The 22,718-nt window shown below is 30.2% G+C and overlaps 2 protein-coding genes and 1 pseudogene across 6 annotated transcripts in view; 2 read left to right on the top strand and 1 right to left on the bottom strand.

Moving 5' to 3' along the window:
* Positions 1-43: 43 nt before the first annotated feature.
* Positions 44-3,679, bottom strand: LOC133692791 (uncharacterized). 2 transcript variants are annotated; one of them, XM_062113939.1, is made up of 6 exons: positions 3,500-3,679; positions 3,313-3,398; positions 2,598-2,733; positions 1,896-2,033; positions 1,677-1,798; positions 44-443 (listed from the first exon to the last, which is right to left on the bottom strand). In XM_062113939.1, exons 2-6 carry the CDS (start codon positions 3,354-3,356, stop codon positions 278-280), a joined length of 606 nt encoding a protein of 201 aa, XP_061969923.1. In that variant the 5' UTR covers positions 3,357-3,398; positions 3,500-3,679; the 3' UTR covers positions 44-277. The 2 variants fall into 2 exon arrangements, with proteins under 2 accessions (XP_061969923.1, XP_061969924.1); XM_062113940.1 differs by having other exon boundaries at positions 3,534-3,678.
* An 11,288-nt stretch (positions 3,680-14,967) lies between these two features.
* The window catches only part of LOC133692906 (agamous-like MADS-box protein AGL21), a 19,715-nt gene continuing 11,964 nt past the window's right edge, over positions 14,968-22,718 (top strand). For 3 of the 4 annotated variants that reach the window (XM_062114077.1, XM_062114076.1, XM_062114075.1), the window contains exons 1-2: positions 14,968-15,077; positions 15,249-15,451. In XM_062114077.1, the coding sequence (XP_061970061.1) occupies positions 15,270-15,451 (182 nt within the window). In that variant the 5' untranslated portion in view covers positions 14,968-15,077; positions 15,249-15,269. The remainder of the gene's footprint in view (positions 15,078-15,248; positions 15,452-22,718) is intronic. The other variant, XM_062114078.1, reaches the window with a different exon arrangement.
* On the top strand, positions 15,564-21,015 carry LOC133692090 (large ribosomal subunit protein uL5-like; annotated as a pseudogene).

Here is a 22,718-nt window from a genome sequence, read left to right as displayed (position 1 = left end):
GCGAAGAGAAATTCAAAAATGACAGTAAACTGACAACATAAAATGCCTGCCAATAACGAGAATGCAACGTTACTAAAACCCATCATTTACAAAAGTCCAAATGGTGGAGCTCGTTTCCAATGAGGATACGTCTTAACATAATCTGTCGATATACCAAGGCAATCTCAGGGCGTATAGCATTGCAACAACAGTGTTCTCAGACGATTACAGATACAGATAAAAGGAAATGGTACTATTAAGCTGATTTACACAAGCTCGAATGCAATACTTCTCGGTGCTAATGCACTTGACTATCCTCAGTTTTCTTCTGGAAGAGAAATGATCCTAACAGAACAGCAATGCCAGTTATAGCAATAGTGAATAGAAGTCGTTTCCGTGAAAAGTCCTGTGGCTGCCTTCTCTGGGGACCTTGTGGCTGTCTTCTTTCAGCAGCCCTCACATCCCTTTTAGACAAATTCCATAAGTTAGGAACCATGGAAAAAATATTTAAATCCAGATACTAATATCTTTCCAGGAAATCCAAAAGAAAGTTCAGAAAACATAAAGCAAATATCAAAAAATGCTCATTGGGATTGCACAACTCAAAGTGTCTACAAAAGAGGGTCACAGATGCTGAAGCCGCCTACATATTAATACAGGAAAACCATGAAAAAGGTAGCCATGCCAGTGTCTCTATAAAAGGAGGATATGGATGCTCACCATGGCCTCTAATACAAATCTAGGGATCGCAATGGGTACCCACGGTCAGGTTTCTACTATATCCATACCCTACTACCTATTATCCAATAGGTAAGAAATTTAGATATTTATACCTTATCCATCAGGTTTCAGGTATCTATATAGATATCAGTTATCCGAGAACTATTTATTATTCAAAATAAAATAAATCAGTAATTTATATATTTGAGGTATGTATATTTATATTAAATAACAAATTATAAATGTTATACATATATATGTGTATTGTGTCAATATTGGGATATGTATATATTGTATTGTATTAAAAAAATATAAATGTTATAGATATATGTATCTATATGATACAATTATATATATCTTGGGTTAAGTTTGGGTCGGGTTTAACAAAACTCATACCATATTCATTACCTATTAGGTAAGGTAAATATCCAAATAAACCCACCCATTCGAGTATGTTCGAATGTTATCTATCAAGTTCGGATGAAATTGCCATCCCTGTTCAAATCCATACATGCCAATACTAGGGCCAACTATCCAGAAACAAGCTAGATACTTTAGGGGACTGCTACCAGTGAAACATTGAAGTCAAGAGAACCATCTTTTCACAGATTAATGCATGCAAATATAATGCTGCAATTGGATGAGGATATTAATAAGGAAATAGGAGAGAGGCTGTTTGATATCCGTCATCTCAGATGCATGCATCTCTACTGCAATAGGTTTAACCATCACTCAATGCTTTGCAAATTTTTACATTTTCCACATCCACTGTCTCAGATTGTGTTCTGTAATACCACCACTATGCTTCATATGATATATCAATCACATCAAAATCATTTGTGCACAACGCACTATGTGATGAATATCTCATAAATGAGAACATCAATTTGTAACACTTGGAACTAGAAAATCAGGAAAGGCAATATAATACCATTTTCATTCAAAAATTGCAGGCAAGGGGTATATAGTATATCTACCTGGAAGACTCTACAGTAGTATCTGGTAAGCCAGTGCATCTAGACTCATGATTATATCTTTCTCGCAGTCTAATGTATCTATTACACATGTGACAGAGTTCTGTCCGATTCCCACATACCTCCTAAAATTAAGAGAAAAGCAGGTGTATATATTAGATTATGCTAAAGCAGGCAGCAGAAACAGATGTTGAAATTTCTAAATCATTGTGAGGTCCCTACCTGATGCTCAGCTAGATCAACTGCTGGCAATGGAAACTCACAGAACTCACATGTGACAATCCTTTGGGGACAATTTTCACCTTTATGGACAGCTAGAATTTCACGTTCCATTGTCTCACTGCAGAGTGAACAGGCTACCTGCTCGATATACAAGTCAATAATATAGAAAGCATCAACAAATATTTTAATTACTAAGGTTGACATAAAACAAGTACAGACAGACAATCAATCCTCTCAAAAAGCAAACAATAGGAACACCAAAACTGGATATCTTGGTCTTCAGCACCCACAGCCAATAAAAGAAATATTCCTACTATGTACATATGTAACTATTTTGCTTCAAATTGTAGGTCCAAGAAATAGCAAATTTATGAAAATACACATAATTGATAATGCTAGAAGGAATGCATTACCAACCATAAACAGGATACTTTTTTTCTTCAATTACACCCCATCAAACCCCGTTCCCATATTACTTGAACTAATGACCAAGGATCACAATTAATGAAAATGTAAACATGACGACATGATTTTTTTCCCAGAAAAGTGCCGCGCAGAATTAACTGGAATAAGTTGTCATAGAAGAAATAAATGAAGTTAAGAAGACAATCTTATCTGAAATGAGAAAAAATGATCACTGAACTAAAAAGATTCTACATTATCTTTCCACTAAAAGCAACCACTTCCAGGAGACCAACATACCGGAGCATGAGTGTTCAAGAAATGTTCCTCAGCATGTTTCTTGGGGACCATATCACCACAGATTTTACATTTTTTGAGATTTCGGAAACAATGTGCATAGTGCAAATCAATGTTTGAGGAAGGAATAGCTCTGTCACTGTAAAAAGAAAAATTAATTGAAAAAGAAATCACTAATTAGCACATCAGTTCTGTTTAAGCATTAGACCTCTCACTGTCACCTGAAAAAAGTAATCCGAGACAAGGAAGAACAGTGCACTTGCATACAACATTCTAGGGGAAAAAACCCAACATATTACCAAGAAAAGCACATCAAATCAAGGATCACAAGGAAATTATCAAGAAAAGCTTGATCCACATATTAATATCAGTAAAATTACAAAAGACTAGTAAATCGAAAGAATCTAACAAAAACAGCGAAGCTACAAATAAAGGGTTATAATGAAGAATAGATTGAACACAATTCAAGACTCCAATGCCTCAAGATACAAGCATTTCAAGGTAAGAGTTGACCACGGTCACGAGAAACACCAATCAAGAAGACAAGCAGATCGAACAAGGATTACACAGAATTTAAATCCCAAATATTTTACGAAAATCAATTGAGGTTTTGATAAACTTAAACATGAGAACTCTACAAAGAAACAAGGCCAATAATTAAGTAACAATTTAAAAAGAGAGGGAGAGAGGCAATCAGAAACTTGATAGTCATAATTACCAGTGACTGCATATGCTAGTTGATTCCTCAGATGCAACTGCCATATTCGAGATACCAAACGACGACGCTTTTTCTTCGATAAGATTCTTAAGGAAAACCAAAATAATTAAGTACACAAATCGAAATCGGATTAGGTTGCATGAAAATAACGATCGACAAACAGACAAAAGGAAGAATTTATTACAACCTGTGATTTTACTCCTGTTTTTGTTCTTAATTACCTTAACCAACTCCTAAGTCTTCTCTGTTCTCTGTTTTATTGTGCTGTAATAATTTGGGATTTTTTAAGAAGAGAGCAAATTGACGATTCCTTTGGTTTGGGTGAACAAACTCCTTTATTTTTCGATGGAAAGACTTTTTTTTTTTTTTTGGTACCCTTTTGAGTCCACATTTTGCTATACCAAACAAATATGCTTTTTTCTAGTGTCCACGCGCTGTCCACTTGCGTGTGTTACAAGCTCATATCTCTTTAGTTGAGTCTCTCTACCTGGCTAGGTCCTGGCAAATTAACCTTTTCGGCCCAGACAGAACTCTGGTAGTTTGGGCTACGGTTTCAATTATTAAGGATTGCTGGACTTGCATGGGTTTGATGCTTTGCTTGTACTGTTTGAGAAAATCGAACTCAAAACTTGTTCGAACTTCAAAAATAAAGTCTCTATGAATCTTTTATTTCAATGTAACGTGCATAGTTTGTTTTTAATGGATTTTAAAGATAGGATTATCCTTAATATCTAAAAATAATGTGTAGTTTAAGGTGTGGGAGCAGCCCCTTTTTAACCTTCCTTTTGTTTTGTTTTTATCTGTGTGAGGATAGTGTATATGCTTGAGACAGTGGGTTTGTTTTTGTTTTTTTTTTAAGGTAGCCGGTATAATAACATGTTTATTTTTATGTTTTAAAAATAATTTTTTTATTTTTTTGCTTTAAATTAATTTTTTTATTTTAGATCTTTTTGATATGTTGATATAAAAATAAATTTAATAAAATTATTTTAATATATTTTCGAATAAAAAAACACTATACAATATAAAATGAACTCTTAATCATAATAAATTATTAAGTGAATTCAGTGGACTAAGAGAGGATAATAATAGTAATATTCAAAAATAGTAAGAATCAATTGATTTTCTCTCTCCTTTTAATAATAATAATAATAATAATAACAACAATATTTTATTTATTTATCAGTCTTGAATTAAATTATAAACAACATCTATTAGTTATATATTTGTAAAACTAGTGGTCCTGCCCCTCCATCAAAGCCAGAACCTTGATTTTTATCTTACTAAAATTTCAATGCACAAATTTAATTTGCAATTTAAAACTTTGCAGTGGTATTTGATATTGGACTTAGTATAGTTCTATATAGATGGAATTAACATGAATTCTATTTTTCTTAGATAAATGATAATCACTATTTAAAAAAAGGGTTTATTTTTCAAGAAAAGAAAATATAAATGTAATTTTACATTTTAAATCAGATTATTAATAATTAATTACAAAATCTATTGATTTAGCTTTATATTTGAAAACCATTAACATATATAAAAAAAACCATTAACATTTATTAAGTTAATTCTTGTCATATAACATAGAAAAATATTAACATATATCATAATTAAAACTCAACTATAAATCCCCACATTCATAGTTTCAATGTGACTTGAAGTGTTCCAACAACAACAATAACTATCAAAGTACAATCATAAAATTCACACCACTACTGCATTATCTTCAATTTCCATCTTTTACTATAAATAAAAATTTGAGGACTGTCAATCATTATCATGGAAGAAAATATAACAGACATGTGATTTTCATGGTTATAGTCTCTCTTCTTTTTTTCGTTCTCATTTTCCACACCTGTATTGTATGCATATCTATAGGAAATATATGTATATATATATATATATATAAAGGAAATGATGGAGTTCTAAAATGTATTTTCTAAACAGGCAAAGTCAAGTACGAAATTAAGAGAAATGGATAAAAGACAGTTTTTTTAGATCGGAGGGGGTAATATAGACATTAATGAGACTTGTTACTTGTAATGTATTTTTTAGAATGGATAAATTGCTCTCATATTCTTGAAAAAAGACAACATAGCCAATATCTGAGGGGCGTTTTTTAATTTTCATGTTTTTTTTATAGTATAATTACCATGTAACTTTTAGGTTCAAGATTTTTTTGTCTGGTATTTTAGATTTTTAAAACTTTAATTTTATTAGAATTATCTCGTGAAGTGAAGTTAAGGGTATTATGATTTTTTTATAATTTTTAAAAAAATTTGATGCCTCTCAATAGCCTCTAATAGCGTTTCATAACAGTATCTAAAGTATCGTACTGCCCTTTACATGGTGGGCTGGTGTGTGTTGGCTTTCACCACATAGAGAAGTTTCAATGACAATTTTTCTTTCCCCCCTCTTTTCTCTCTCCTTCACCTCAAAAGGTATGCTAGTTTTACAAAATTACAAGGTGATCCTCGATCATTTAATTATATCAAATTTGATTTATTTTTTTTTAATTTCACTCTTTGACATTTGATTTTTTATGTTTTTTTTATCAAATTTGATTTTAATTCTTTTAATTCTTGTTTATTTTTCTTTTAATTTCTTTTATTGGATTTTATTTTTTGATTTAATCTCTAACTATTTGATTTTAATTATTTCTTATTAAATTTGCTCTTTATTCTTATGAATGCAATTCTTTTTATTTTGAGTTCTCTTCTTGATTAATTTTTTTTTTGCAATTTCATCTTTTATTTTTTAATTTCAATGAATTTTATATCAAATTTGATTTATTTATTTTTCAATTTCACTCCTTATATATATACCAAATTTTCGAGCTCTCTGTCACATTTGTTAAAATATTTTTTGATACCAAATTTCATTATTTTGCGCAACTTATTTTTCTTGATATTACTAAACATAAAAAAAATATTTTTAATCAAACAAACAAAGCTTCAAATATCTTTAAATGCAAACATAAAACAAAAATATAAAAAGAGTACCATATCATTTGGACAACATTACGAAGTAAGCTCGTCAACTATAAAAATCATCTTATATCGAGTCAAATAAAAATATTTTCATTGATTGCATAAACTAATCAAAATATCAACTATTTTATTCCAAGTTGTTTTTCTCATGTAAAGATTAGAGCACAAGAGAAGAGCATGGCTGCGCCTTTCATATGATGATGCCTACGATGCACACGCAGACCTTTTAGACACTGTTCATTTACCATAGCCCTTACAACTATTTACGGTATTAAATTTGGCTTTTCAAGTCTTAATTGTTTAAGAACAATAACATTTAACTTAATTTTGCAAAACCAAGCACCAGCCGCGAGTTGAAATTTTCCCTCGATATCGCGAGAGCCTCGTATCTAGGAATATAAAAAGCAATGTTAAGTTCAATAGTAAATAAGTAAAATTTTAATGGATCAAATTGAAAAAAAAAAATAAGTGACAAAAAAATGAGGCTGATCTTTTCTCTGCCTTGTGCAACTAAGTCCCTGGTTCTTTCAAGGAAAAAAATTTGAATATTTATCTATTGTTCAATTTCAGTCCAGATAGCTAAAAAACAAAGATAATTGACCTCTTTGGAAAAGGAAAGGGAAAAGGGAAAGTATTAGTGAGTCTAGATAGCAATAATAATTTTTACTATTATCCTCTGGAAATCACTAATTAGTATCCCGGCGCCCTGCTGCGGGGGCTTCACCGTGATCATGTGGCTTATCATTGATCACAATGAGATGAGCATTTTTACATAAAAAAAAAATATAGGCTACAGAAAGACTACTCTAAATAATGGATTAAAAAAAACCTAAAGTTTTAACAACTGTCATTGCAAGTAGCTAAGAGCGTTTTTGAAAGTGTGGTTACGATTGCTTTTCATTTGGAAATGTATTAAAATAATTTTTTTATTTTTTAAAAATTATTTTTGACATCAGCATAATAAAATAATCTAAAAACACAAAAAAATATTAATTTAAAACAAAAAAAAATTTAAATTTTTTCAAAACCATACAAAAATAAACAGGCTAAATAATAATTCAGGCTTATAAAGTTTTATATATATATATATATATATATATATATATATATATATATATATATATATGCTCTTACAACCGACCATAAAAGGTTGCAAAAGTCGTAACTTTGAAAAGGAAATCCCTTTAATTACCTAACTCAGAGATCATTTTAACACGCAATAGAAGCTGAGAATTTACTACAAGTAAAATACTTTCAAACCAAGCATATTAATTATAACTAATATCACGAAAGAGTCCTGTAAATCCCATTCATCAAGGCTAAATGTCTGTAGCCTTTATAAATTTATAAGAAATTATCTGTTATTTAAACATATTTTAATTAAATGGTTCACAATTAATATGGTGCAGAGATATAATTAGTATATATCCTGCTCAAGTACTTGGATGCTAAAATGTTACCTTTAAGTTCCACATGAGTCAACATCATTTACATTGATACTGTATTTTTCTATGGATGTAAGCATTAGTCTTCCAAGTCAAGGCTAGAATCTGACTTATCTTGTAGCGACCTGCAGCCAAGCGATCACACACTTCACAACATAGTTGTTTTAAATTATGGGATTTTACGGGATATGTTATCACGAGGTATGGATTGAGATCGTGATAATAAATGTTTTTTTTATAATATTTTATATTTAAAAATATATTGAAATAATATTTTTAAATATTTTTAAAATTTATTTTTAATATTAATATATTAAAAAATATCTAAAATCATAAAAGAAATAATTTAAAATAAAAAAATTTAAGAATTTTTAAGAATACTTTTTAAATTAAAAAAAAAAAACGTTATCTGAATTAGGTATGATCGCAACACAAATAAGGCCAAGAGCACATCTGCCAACAACATACTTCTTCTTTACAACATTTTTTTTTTTATTTTCTTCACTTTTTTAGTAACCAAACAGAGTATGCAACGTCAAAAAAATAATGTTTCATACCATTTAATATATGAATTTACACCAATTCCTCCTCTTTAATGAATCCACGTAAAACGAAGGGATTTGTGAATGCATGACAATCACAATACCACTACAAGGTTTTGAAGTGGACTGGCCAGGAATGGGATTTGGAGGCTCAGATGGAGGAGAAGAGTTAAGAGAGCTAGCAAGGGAGAGTAGACGTGGAAACATAAAGAAGAAGCTACAGTGCCTTTAAAACAATATATTATTACCCAGTTTTGATTGGATCGTTAGGTTAAATTAAATTTTTGACTGATCTGCTTCAGATCGGGTTAATTTTTCTTCTATTTTTTCTACCTGAATCAATCCATATCTTGAGTAGGCCAAGTCTCGGGTTGCCTGTTGGCCGGTCTAAGTTTTATATTAGAATTATTGTATTATTATTAATTTTAATTTTAACATTCAACATAAACTAAAGTATTATTATTATTATTATTATAAAAATATTTAAACTTAATATTAATATATATTAAGGGTAAAATAGATTCTTTTATATTTTTCATTATCAATCAATCCATATGTATTTATATTCCTTTTATTTTGTATATTATTATCAAATATAATTTTATTTTTGTCTTTTAATTACTATATATTTCTACTATTTTTATTTGTTTATATTAAAATAGTAATAAGACGATACTCTTATTAAAACAATATATTAATATGCTTTATAGGAATAGTAAAGCACCGTGATAAACTCATTCTTTGAACCTTGTAGGCTAATGTGTAATAAACATTAAGATGTATATCTTTTATTTCTTTAAATAAAAATAAGATTTTTAAAACATAACAGCCAATCATCGAACGTTACTTGTACTAAAAATACTTTTAATTCACAACGCAGCATAATAATCAAAATACAGGACAACACACCCAATATTATCCAGGTGGTCCTGCCAACCCACCAAAACGAGACAGTGGGTGGAGCCATGTTTGCAGTGGATTAATTACTTTAATTATCTCATTCCATAGATTTAAAAGAAAAGGTAAGAATGTCTTTTTGTTGAAAGGTTCGTTTCCTGATCTCACCACTCTTCCATCTCATAAAGGCCCCGAAGAAGTGATTTTTCACAGGAAAGTTCCGAGGTTCGGGGGGTTCACGATGGGGTGGTATGTAATATTGTGGCGGTGATTGTTTTTTAAAGTTTTTTTATTTTAAAATATATATTTTTTAAAATTATTTTTAATATTAACATATTAAAATATATAAAAATATTAATTTTTTAAAAAAATATTTTTTTAAAAAATACAGAAATAATCGAAGCCCGAAATAAGAATAATTCCACCGCCGGGACGATAAAGTAATGGAAGTCAGTGATGGGCAGATCAACATTCTTTTTCTTGGTCTATGCACTGATATCATTTGGCTGATGATTGACACTTGTCCTCACTTTTAGCTGGAGGAATGGAAGCTCATGTTTTTTTTATTCAGTAACCTCGATTATGGGCTCGTTAATCACAGGGACCCATTATTTTTTAATTTCCTAGTACGATTCAACCTCATTGGCTGTTTCATCTTTATTCACGTGGGCTCGTCCAATGGGAAGCTTGGCTCAAGAACATGCAATCCCAAATCCCAGGCAACGTGATCTGTGTTTAATTAGACAGTTCACCCATTAATAACCCCACAAATAATATGCATTAGATTCTTAATCATTAAAGCGTTCGTTAATGATTCTCTTTCGAGTTAAGGAGAAATTAAAGAGAGATTCTGATGTTGCCATGGAGATCATAGCCACACACGATTTTGGGCGTTGGTCTAAAGCTGTTTGCCATTGGACAAAGGCGTGCGAAGAGAACCCTCGATTGGCTAATGAATTCTGTCGCCTTCACGTGCGTGTTCCATCTAAGCAAATCAAATCGTGACAGCTGCTTGCTGGACTCTCGTGCGCCTGGAGGATTGCAAGATTTGCAGATTCGACATCAACGTCGATCAATTACACGTATTATTTATCCCGACTGTTAGAACTGTGCTCTGCAATTCTGCTTATCTAATTACCACTACCAGATTTTAGATTAAAAAAAAAAAATCGAAATAGCCATGTTTTCTTGGCTTCGTGTGACTCTTTAAATCTGAACCATCGATGTATCCACGTGTTATGAACACAACAGATCTTAACCTACTTGCAGCAGCATTGACCATATCCGTTTAGGAGGTGTTTGAGAACGCAGTATAAGCTATATTTTTATAAATTTTAATTTTTTATTTAAAATAATATTTTTAAATTGTTTTTATATATTGAAATCAAAAATAATTTTAAAAAAATATAAAAAAATTATTTTAATATATTTTTAAATGAAAAGTACTTTAAATCATCATTACTATTACAATCCCAAACAAATATTTATTTGTTTTTGAAAAATTAAGACAAAAAACTTACACTGGATAGTAGTTATTATTTTTAAAACATTAATTTTCAAAAAAAAAAAAATTAATAACACTTTGTTATCGGGCATTGGACTGTTGACCAGCTATATCAAAATTAGAAATCAGGTGGACCACATTTTTTAGTAATAAATTAAAATTTTATATTGGATAGACTGCATTTCTCGGATTTTGAGAGACAGGGCCCCTATCCTTCTTGTATTTTGCAAAACATAACCAAGAAATATTCAACTCCAGACAAAAACTTGCAATGAGCCTACCAATCCATCATAAGTGATATGCAGGCTCTGGGAAATGCATACGAAGATTTGAAATCTTGCCAATCAAATTTGAATCGCCTACAAGCACTCGATGTCAATACTTTGACGAGAACGAAGAGGGATTTAAGATAATGTTCCTCTTCTTCTTCTTCTTTTGCCAATAACCTAGCTGGGGATTGTGGAAGTTATCTAATTATAAGACTAAAAAAATACAACTAGCTTATTATATATCACTACTTATCTATTGGGGTGGGGTGAGTGAGTGAGTTTTAAATAGAATATTATTTCGGAAGAATTCATTTGCTCACAAGACTCAACTTTCAAGAGTTGTTTAAGAAAAGATCAAGTTGTGTGTAGGAATAATGGGTTGCCGACACTTTTTAAGTACGCGGTGCAAATCATGTTTTTTTTAAAAAATTTTTAAAAAATTGCTTAAATTTATTTATTTATTATGTTTTTATATTGTTTTGATATATTGATATTAAAAATAATTTTTTAAAAATAAAAAAAAATATTATTTTAATATATTTTTAGATAAAAAACACTTTAAAAAACAATTTTTACCAGACTCTCGTAAAAGATATAACTAGGTTCTCTTAAGTTCATGTGTAAAAGAGTTGACAAGTCTTGATTTATTATCAGTAAATAACAGAGAAAAAAATGATTATCAGAATGTGAAATCGAATGTTATTCTATTTAAAAAAAAAATATTCACATGATTTCTATTAATCTAGATAATGCATTAATTATAACACAATTAAGGACTTATCAATCATTTAACTATAAAGGAACTTCCGGGGGAAAAAAAACTACAAAGGAAAGACGTTATGTGATTAGAATATAAATAGAAAAAAAAGAAATAACTTCTAATATATAATGTTTAACTTGAGAAAGTTTCTTTCTCTGCCGGAAAGGGAAGTCATTATGATAGCTGAGATGTACATTTAAGAAAAAGAATAACTTACGAGTTAATATTTTTTAAAATCTTTATGTTTAAATCTTGAGTGGAAAAATTAACAAATTCTTCTGAATATGTTAATACGAGGTGTGATTTTAAAATTGTTCGAAGAAATAATTTCAATTGACCTCTAAATTATTCCAAAAATACCTACGCTCCCAGCGAGAAAAAGTTCAGGTGTTGAAGGCTAAAATATATTTGATGGGCTTCAGATAACTTGAAAATTGGGTTGTCAGAACTCCGATAGAGAGACAGGAAGAAAAAAAAAAAAACAAGAACACAGAGAATCAGCTATTTATATCTCTGAGACTCTGATAATTCCTAGTTCTTACCAAAAAGAGAGGATCAGGTACCTTGGCTACATCAATTTTTGCTTGCAGCCTGCAGGCCACACGGTCTCCGATTTCTTAATTTGGAAACCTTAAGAACAAGAGAAAAGGAAATCACTTTTTTCCTCTGCTCGTCTTCGCTTTTCACTGTCCAGATTTCCTGTCGACACGTGGTGACACGGATAAGCAGGGCCTTCAGCCTTTTTTTTTTTTATAATGACGAGGATGTTCTGGCCCTACTAAAGGATATCGAGGAGGCCCAATTGCGTGACCAAAGGAAAACATCATGTAATCATGTTAGTGTCCTTTATACGCGGCTTGTCTGGACTTGAATTGATGACTGTTTACTCCTACTTGCACTGTACTGCAGGTTTGATTTCGAATTCTTTTGAATGTGTTAAAAAAATAAATAGAAAATAACATGCAGCGACTCGCTTGCTATACCCGAGACAAAGAAAGCGTCGACTGCAATACTCAACTCCGAATTCAACCACCAACGTAACATCATAGTCGGAAAACTTTACATTTTAAAAGTATTTTTAATTTTAAATTAATAATTTTTGATATTTTCAAATCATTTTAATATATATTTGTGTTGTTTAAATATTTTACGTTCAATCGAATGATATATAAGAAATAGGATTGTCACATGTATTCGTAGCTATATCCTATATCCCTGTATGCATTAATTCTAAGATTGATATTACCTAAGTATAAGATCAAAATAAATCACACACGTGTATTGTTCTGTAATCCTGCAAACCTTATTAAATATTTATTTATTTGGTAATACTGGGCAATGATATTTTTTAACTGCAAATATAAAAAATAATAATTTTTAGTTTTTTATTTTTTTGTAACATAAACGCACGAAACACAATAAAAAAATCTAAAAAAATACTTTAATATATATTCAACCATGAAAATAAACACTCCCTGTAGCTGTTAATTTTAGTGGGAGGTTGAAATCTTTATTTTAACATTATCCTTGTCATTAAAAGGAATAGCAGGGTGACAGCAAAAGTCACTGCTAGTAGCATAATAAGTGATTCTAAAACACTTTAGTCGTCGTGTATCTTATAATACAGGATTTAAACTGTAATAGTCAATGAGAGAGCACCATTCAGCTGAATTTATTGAGTCCTAGCTACAAAATTTATAGCGTCCAAAGCGTGTCCAATCAAAATCATATAAAGTTAGAACATAACTTATAAAAACTATAATTGTTTTAAAATTCCAATCTATTTACCAAAAGAATATATATATATATATTCTTTTGGTAAATAGATTGGAATAATTTTATTAGAGAATAATATAAATCATATCCTGGGATCTCACCTAATAGTTTAAGTTACTGAGTCGAGATTGTTTTTTAACATATTTAACATAATATAAATCATATCGTAAGATCACGGGTTCGAATCTCGCCATCCCCATTTATTTGATAAAAATTAAGCATAAGATAATGTGAGACTGTGCAAGTTTTAAGCTCAAATGACTTTCACTTGAGCGGATGTGTTAGAGAATAATATAAATCATATCCTGAGACCTCACATAATAGTTTAAGTTATTAAGTTGAGATGATTTTTTGACACACTCACACACATATATATTTATACTTATTTTTTATATATACATCCATACATACACACACACAGGCATACAATACAATAATTAAAAGCTGATATTCAATGCGGTATATATTCTTAAGATAACAAATGTAATGTGTGAATTAATTTGAAGTCCTTGTTCAAATTCCCAACTTAATAGATTCTATTGTATGTGGAAACATTAACATTTTCATGCAAAAGATAAAGATAATCCATTTGTTTATTGCAAATGGCTACATTATTCACAATTTAATTAAGAAATAATAATAGCCCTTTATCTTTTTAATCCCCACGCAAAACATGATTAGTCACAATTTGGCAGCGAGTGAGCTGGTCCTACCTGTGGACAATGACAGCCTCCTGTTACTTTAGCATCCCCCTCTCCAAAACCTTAAAAAAGCCACTTTGGGACATTGGGGGACACAGTGGCCATTCCATAAATACAAAGGACAGGTTAATTTCCACTCCTACCAGGAGGTTTGAGATGACGAGCAAATTAACTTAATTATGACACGAAATTAATTAATTTGAACAACTTTTAAAATTTATTAAATCTTGTTTATTTTTTATTTTAAAAAATTCAATTTGTTCTTCTTAGATTTTAAAAACTAAAAATATCAATTAAAAAATAAGACTGAACTAAATAAAAAAACCTTACTATAAATTAAAAACCTATTATAAATTAAAAAATTCTAAACCAGCTAGAAGCTTATTAATTTATATTTGATTTATTTAGTTTTAGAAAATCTAAAATTGAACTGAACTGAATTAATCCATTTAGTTTTGTAATTCAATTTAATTTAATTTGATTTAAAATTTTAAAAAATTAATTTAATTAATTTTTTAAATTTAAATTAAATAATTTAAACCGATGCTCACCCCTAGTTTTATTTTAAAAAAAACTCCCAAAATAGGATCTATGTATCCGTATGCAACACACGTCAATGATCCATACGTTAGACGGCTCTATTTTTTATTTGTTTTCTGAAGTCTCTCAGCTTCTAACTGGAACACGTGACCCAACAAAAAGAAAATGAAAAAACCACTAGCTGTCTTGTACACAAAACCAGTGGTATTTTAGGTCTTTAAATCAGCTTCCTGAAATAACTTTCCTTATATAGCCTCTTTGCTGATGTGCTCCCCTTCCCAAAACGACGTCTCTGAAACCTTACTTTGTCTCCATTAACACCCTCTCTTCTCCAAGTAAGCTTTTCTTCTTCTTTTCTTTCCTTTTTATCCTCTCCTCCCTTCAAAGCTTTTTTTTTCTATTTTTTGCTTAGAAAAAACACGCATATATGAAGAGAAAAAAAATTAAATGGATCGCTATCTTTCTTTTTGTCGTTGTTGATTATTGTACAATGATTTTAATATTAGGGTCTTTTGGAAGTGAAGAAAATGGGGAGGGGGAAGATAGTGATAAGAAGGATTGATAACTCGACAAGCAGGCAAGTGACCTTCTCAAAGAGGAGGAATGGATTGTTGAAGAAAGCGAAAGAACTGGCGATCCTTTGCGACGCAGAAGTTGGAGTCATGATCTTCTCTAGCACCGGCAAGCTCTATGATTTCTCCAGCACCAGGTCAGATTTCAAGATCTCTTTGATATATATATATATATATATATATATTTATATATATGTATTTGCTGTCTACTCTACCACTTTTTTAGTATTGTTTTTTCGCGATAATGCAATGGTATTATCATCATCTGTATCTTTGATTTGTGTTTCTGATCAAGTTAGCTACCTACTTAGGATTGTGATTTTATGAAGTTGTTTGTCGATTGATCCAAAAGTAGTTTTGTTAACCTGTGTCATCATGCGATTTGTGATGTGTGCAACAGTGCTTTATCTGCTTCCGAGTTTCCTTCTGTTTTTTTTTTTTATAGGAATATACATGTGCGACCATGAGAGATGTTAATGTTACTCAAATAGCACACTGCAGGGATAGCACTAGAAATTTGGAAATATTTTTAGTTCGAACTTCGAAGTTTCATTAAGAAAATATATATAGTTAATGATCATCACCTTCGTATCGAGGGTTTTATAATTGGCATTAACTGCTGTATTTGCCTTAAATTAGACATATCGATCAAGCTCTTCCCGTGTCAAAAGTTGCCGTGCTCATCCATTTAGGCTCTCAAGTTCGAAGTTCAAATCCGAGTTCTTGAGAGGATTGTGCGACTTGAAGGTTTTTCTTCCGAGGATTTGCTAAATGTTAATAAGCGTTATTCATGAACGTGCAACCAGAAAACTTTCTTTGCCCACTAGTGAACTAAGAGTTTATAGGCTCAATTAGTTTCTTAGCAATAACATAAGGTTTGGGATGTTAACAATTACTTAAACTACTCGATCGTGCCTCCCCAGCTAACTCTACATCCCCCCTTTCTTGATCAAGAAAATTAGCTGTCTAAGCTTTTCCTAGTGAGAATAACATATATAAGATAAAGGAGATAAAGATTGTCAGTCAATTTAGCTCCAAATGGCGAGATTATATAACCTTGTTAGCGGCATTAAGTGTAAATCTCGGAGAGATTTGGATTAACTAATCTAATGCGACTATCAACGAAGAAAAGCAATATATCATTGAATGACGTCATGAGAAACAAATTTGAAAGTTCGAATTAAGTGAGAAAAGGATACGCTGCTTTGGACTGTGGTTGGAGTACTTATTTTCTAGTCAAATGGACCTCTCCTCGTATGGAAATTTCGTAAGACCTCGTACAAAGGATCCTATTTTACAGAATAAAAGCACAATCCCCTAACAAAACTACGAATGGAGTGTTATGAGGCGTGCCCGTTAAATGATTGTTGAGCCAAATGCTCGTGGTTCATTTGTGATGTAAGTGTAGTAGTTTGGATATACAAGTGATGTGGTCTCGAATGAAGTGTTGCTATATTGAGGTTAGCTCTTGGCAAATTTTCGTTTGATGTGGAGTATTTGTTAAACAAATTTTCATCCGTGGTTTGATGGTGGTTCACGAGATGATGGTTGGCAATATAAAGAGTTGAAGAATTGACTTTGAAAATGGTTTTTCACTTGAAGGAACTTGACCAAAAATGGCGATTATATGAAGTTTGTTGGCTTTATGTTATATTCTTATGAGATTTTTATTAGACTAGTCTTATTTTGAACACTGAAAAAAAGCAGTATCAAGAATATGTTTGTTTTTACGTTTTAAAAATATTTTTAAAAATATTAATTTGTTTTTTATTTCAAATTGTTTTTTTATATTTTCATATCATTTCGATGTATTTATGTTAAAAATAAAAAATATTTTTTAATGCATTTTCATGTAAATTTTTTTAAAAAACAACCAGCATCATACTTTTAACGCCCCTGAACGATGAGAAAAGGATAACATGCAGTCACGCATTATATAAATGAATACTTGAGGCACACAGATGAGTAGAATTGATCGAATCTACAAAGAATAAATATAGTATAGTATTCATATACATAATGGTCCCAATAATTAAGATTGTTAGTACAAGATGGAACATATATATATATATATATATATATATATATATATATATATATATATATATATATATATATATATGTAAACCCTTGCTTTCGAACCTCCGTGGTGCAAATATTCACGATGAGTGGTAGCAGAGTACTTGACAATCTGGCCGGAATAAATGGTGGCTTTGCATGGTTAGCTCCTATAGCTATCCTTTATAGCTATCCTTTACATGATAATTTGAGAATTAAGAGCAACGAGAGGTGAAAAAAACGTTACGTTCCTTACTATAATTAATGTATTGTTGGTTTCCAATTAATTCTAAAACACGTAATAAACAAGAAAAAGTAACTCTTTTAGTTCAGAGCTATTGGGATGAGGATTAAGAGTAACGAGAGGTGAAGAAACGTAAAATGCCTTTTGATTTTCCGTTTCTTTACTTTCGGATTTATATCATGTCGTCTGCCCACGTTATGGAGATAACGCGATTTTATTTATTAAATTATTCATATATAATGAGAACATGTTTTTTCGTAAAAGAAGTGTACAAATCCACTGTTAATAAATTGTTTCGTAATTTTACTATATTATCATAACTTTCTTTGTGTATTATCATAGTCTTTATATGATTATATATGTATATTTCAATATAAATATTATTAGATCTCGTAGTTATAAAAATATTTAACCTAAAACATGTATAATTTTTATAAGGTTTTTTCCCCATACTTTGTATCAATTTCTAAATCTCATTTTATTGATTGAAATATTGAATTTATAAAAAAAATTTATCCTGAAACAAAAATCAAAGGGTAATAATCTTCTAATAACTATATACTATATTTTATTTTCTCCATATCAAATTTAAATTCTTAGTCGTTCTTACTTTTTTAAAAAAACACTATTATATCATTTAATTTCATAATCTTATTGAAAAAAGAGCTTAGATAAAAAATATTAAGGAATTAAATAATATATAAGTAAACTCCTATATCATCACAAATTCTTTAACAACTTGAAGGGCCTTGGTATAGATTGATCTTTGCATAAGAGATAGATGGGTTTTTTCATTTTTTTTTCACCTTTATATTTTACCAAAAAAATATTCAACATGCATCTTAAAGGAAAGATACGGGTTTTATATATATTTGAGAAAAAAAAGTATAATAAACCTATATTATGAAATTGTGATTCATAGTAAAGTTGTTAAAATTACAAGTTAACCCGTAAAATCGATTCAATATATACTTACCGTGTAAAATCATTTTAAAAATTTAAAAACTAATAAAATCATATTGAAATTATTCTAACTCGATAAAATCAACAAACTCATGATTTTAATACCGATTTCATGTTTTCATTGGAAATATCATTATATATCTAGAAACAAATTCCACAACCTTTCCTTCTCCGCTGCCTCTATCTTTGCCCTGCCTTCATCGAACCAACCAAGTTCACACACCATCACAATGACCTCAGAGAAGAAGTTACAAACCCAGTAAGAGGAATCAAGGTCCAAAAGCTGGTCCTCAACATCTCCGTCGGTCAAAGTGGAGATAGTCTCACTTGTGCCACAAGATGCTCGAACAACTGATCAGTGGCCAAACCCCTTTTTTCTCCAAAGTTAGGTATACTGCATGCGAGATCTTTTGGGATTAGGCGTAATGAGAAGATTGCTTGATATGTGACTGTGAGGGGAAACAAGGCTATGTGCAGCTGCTTAAGAGTGGGTTGAAGGTGAAGGAGTACGAGCTTTTGAGGGGGAGCTTTAGTGACACTAGTTGCTTCGGTTTCGACATCCAAGAGCACATTAATTGATCTTAGCATCAAGCATGACCCTTCCACGGGTATTTACGGTCTTGACTACTCCTGTGTGGTGCAAGTCGCGTGTTGGAAATCATCAGAGAGTTACAAACGAGGATGCAATGAAATGGTTCCAGGTCAAATAAGAAGGAGCTATTCATCCTTAACAAGTCCCAAATTATTGGATCCTAGATCTTTTCCTGACGTCTTTTAAGTTTAAATTTTGGCAAGTCATTACCTTTTATCAATATAATATTCATCGATTATGCATATATCATGTGATCATGAAATGGTTTATGTCATAAAATTAAATTGATAACATTGTTTGGCATCATTTTGTAAACTTGTTTTCTTGGTTGGCAAAAATGTTTATTGATGATGCATTCTCTTTCATAACCTGATTGATCACTAGATTTCAAAAGATTTTCTCCGAGTTTTTGTGAGTTTTTCTTGGAGTGCCAAACACATGGTATTTAGAAAAAAAATTCTCCTAGCTAGCAACAGTCATGATGAGAGATGGCAACGTGATACTGATATTAATAAGAATTTATAAAAAGTACAGTTCAAGTATTGTAAAAATATTATCAACAAACGTTTTCAAGTGCTTGAACTATTTAATGCAAGTACATGTATTATTTGTTTTTACTATTAAAGTTTATTTTTTGTGTTGTGTTAAAGCATGCAGTTGAAAAACTTAATTTCCTTATTTTTTTTTTTTAAAACTTGGTATCAATATTTTGATTTTTTATTTTATTTTTATGTGGTACCTAGTTTGTGTTTCAATTTTTCAATAAATGTAAAGATTTTATTGATTAAAACTTAAATATATTGATAAATAAACAATCTACATATCATATATCATAATCATGGCACTATTTTGAATTGCATCCATTTAAAGAATCTTATATGAGACAAAGAAGGAACATAAGAAATTATACACTTAACATTAAAAAAAAGTGAATGAGATATCTGATTTAGAATTTAAAACTCAAAAAAATATAGATGAGGTCTAAATAAGAAGAGAAAAGAAAATCAGGTGTATAATTAATTGATCACGTTAATTTTGTTTAAAAAATGATAATTTATAACGTACTTAACGCCATTTCTACGTTTTTTCTTCTTGTTTTTTTTTTTAAAAAATTGAACTCATCAATTATTAGGAACTGCTGTAGATCGTCAGCCATCCCCATCCTCAAGTCACGTTATGATGCCATATCTCTCTCTTCTGATCTATAGAACGAAGAGGCTGGAGGGGGACTGGATTTGGCTCTTTAAACACGTGCAAAATCGTGAAAAGCCTGATCATATTGCTTGTGGATGGATGGCTTATAAAAATTTATCCACTTGAAATAAACTAACCATTATTAGTTAAGAAAGAATGTGAGGCCTCGAACCTCAATTTACAAGCCAAGTTGATACATTTGTTAATAGGTATATGGCACAAAGTCATTTTCTCGGTAAATTTGCAGTGTGCAATGATCTCAATAATCACAGTCGTGTTTATTTTTGTATTTAAATAGTGTTTTTGAATTTTTTTTATTTTTTAAATTAGTTTTTCTTATAATTTTATATTGTTTTAATTTACTGATTTAAAAAATATTATTTTAATATATTTTTAAATAAAAATATTTTTTAAAATAACCATTGAAGAGTTAGTAAATTTCCTCCATTCTCTTTCTTTAATTGTCAAGGATCTTTCTGAAAATTAAGAGCAGTCCATTAAAATACAGTCATGCGAATTTCCAAATGATGACGTTTGGACATGTTCAATAGCCATGTGTTTTACATGACGTCTTTTTAATAGGATAAATCCAGTTATGTTTTTCAGACATTTTCACCCGTTGATGTAAATCTCAAATAATGATGGAACTAATCGTGTTTTTAAAATATTAAATTTTTTTTTATTAAAATTTAATATGATTTGTATGTTTTGGATCGTTTTGATGTGTTGATATCAAAAATAATTTTTAAAAAATAAAAAAACATCATTGACATGTATTTCAACACAAAAAATTATTTAAAAAACAATAACGCTAGAGATAGTAAATTAATTGAATTGTCTGAAATATCCATAAAAGCTAATCTAAATTCTAAAATTAACCGAATGGAATAATTTTATAACTTTATTGGATAATTCTGTTCAGGTTTTTTTTTTTAAAAAAACCTGGTTTAACTCGATTTTGATTTTAGATATTAGAGATCAAAATAGCTAACCAAACTTGTCTATTCGAGAGTGTAGTTGCGGTTGCTTTTCATGCTGAAATGTATTAAAATAATTTTTTTTATTTTTAAATAATTATTTTTGAAATCAGTACATCAAATCGATCCAAACAATTAAAAAAAATTAAACTTTTAGAGAATACGACGTTATCAAACATTTAAAAAAATTTACTAGTAGAATCTATTTAAGTCTATTTTTCCTCATTTTAATAGGATACTGTAATTTATGTATTTTGATACCAATTTCTTTTTGAAAACCAGTCTTCTTCATCACCCACATTTTAAATAATATACGTCACACACATAATGCAATTTTTTTTTTCCTTATCACTCTATCAAATGCCTTGGTATCAGGTGCTAATTCTAATGTATTAATCAACTCTTCATCTTAAATTCCAAAGTACATTTAAGAAGCATTTTTCTTTCGAAAACTTTATTTTTTCTCGAGTTGATATTTTTTCAAGATAAGTATATTTTTAAAAAACAATTAAAAGTATCAACTTACTCACAAATTATCTAATCGCAATTAAAGCATAATTGTCTATGATTGAATAAAAGTAGACTTGATTCTATTAATTTCGCGACTCAAGAAGAGTACTACTTTGCTGTTAGGAAAAGGATGTTAGAAAATAATATAAATCATATATTGAAACCTTACTTAACAGTTTAAACTATTAGATTAAGATGATTTTTTGATATGATATTAGAGCATATTGTTGCTCATATTTAATAAAAATTTCCTAAATAAATGTAATGAATTAAAACATGTTCTAATGGCAACTAAACCATTTCCTCGAAGGGAGCTCTTGAGTTTCAATCTGGAATCTCGAAGCCTCTTAATTGACAGCCATTTCTTACATTGAACTCTCCCTCCCCTTTTCTTTCATTTCCTTTTACTTTCCTGCAATTTTAACATTTGCGATCATTTAATTGAATTTTCTTCTCTCTCGAGAATGCATTGCTGCATGCCATCTTATTATCCGGTGATTTTCCTTGAATGCAGCAAAATCTCAATAAATGTTCTTCATGTGAAGAATAATTAAACGTTATGCTGGTCTGCTACAAAGAGATGGATATATAGATTATAATATAATGGATCCTTCGATCCTTGTTCAGTGACTTTAAGATTTTCAAATTGTTAATGCAAATATTGTTGAATGTTGCACTGTGAGCTAACAATTATATATATTCTTTTCTTTTTTTGTCTTGGAACCATTTTTCGGTTGCCCGGGAGAACGATAGCGTGTTGCGAATTCCAATTTTTTAGTGCACAATTTTAGTCCACGCCAGCTGACTTGGTCGCCTTGCTAATGTTTTCTTAACACACACACACACACACACACACACACATATAT

Source organism: Populus nigra, chromosome 4 (genome assembly GCF_951802175.1).
Source record: "Populus nigra chromosome 4, ddPopNigr1.1, whole genome shotgun sequence".
In the NCBI taxonomy this organism is placed as follows: domain Eukaryota; kingdom Viridiplantae; phylum Streptophyta; class Magnoliopsida; order Malpighiales; family Salicaceae; genus Populus; species Populus nigra.
This window is presented reverse-complemented; position numbering and strand designations above follow the sequence as displayed.

What these genes read in the sequence shown, in the direction of transcription:
- LOC133692791 (XM_062113939.1), bottom strand. Translation starts at nt 3,356, where the DNA reads ATGGCAGTTGCATCTGAGGAATCAACTAGCATATGCAGTCACTG. An exon ending in TCTTGAACACTCATGCTCCG is followed by an intron (nt 2,034 to 2,597) that starts GTATGTTGGTCT and finishes TATATCGAGCAG; the next exon opens with GTAGCCTGTTCACTCTGCAG. An exon ending in TTGATCTAGCTGAGCATCAG is followed by an intron (nt 1,799 to 1,895) that starts GTAGGGACCTCA and finishes TCTTAATTTTAG; the next exon opens with GAGGTATGTGGGAATCGGAC.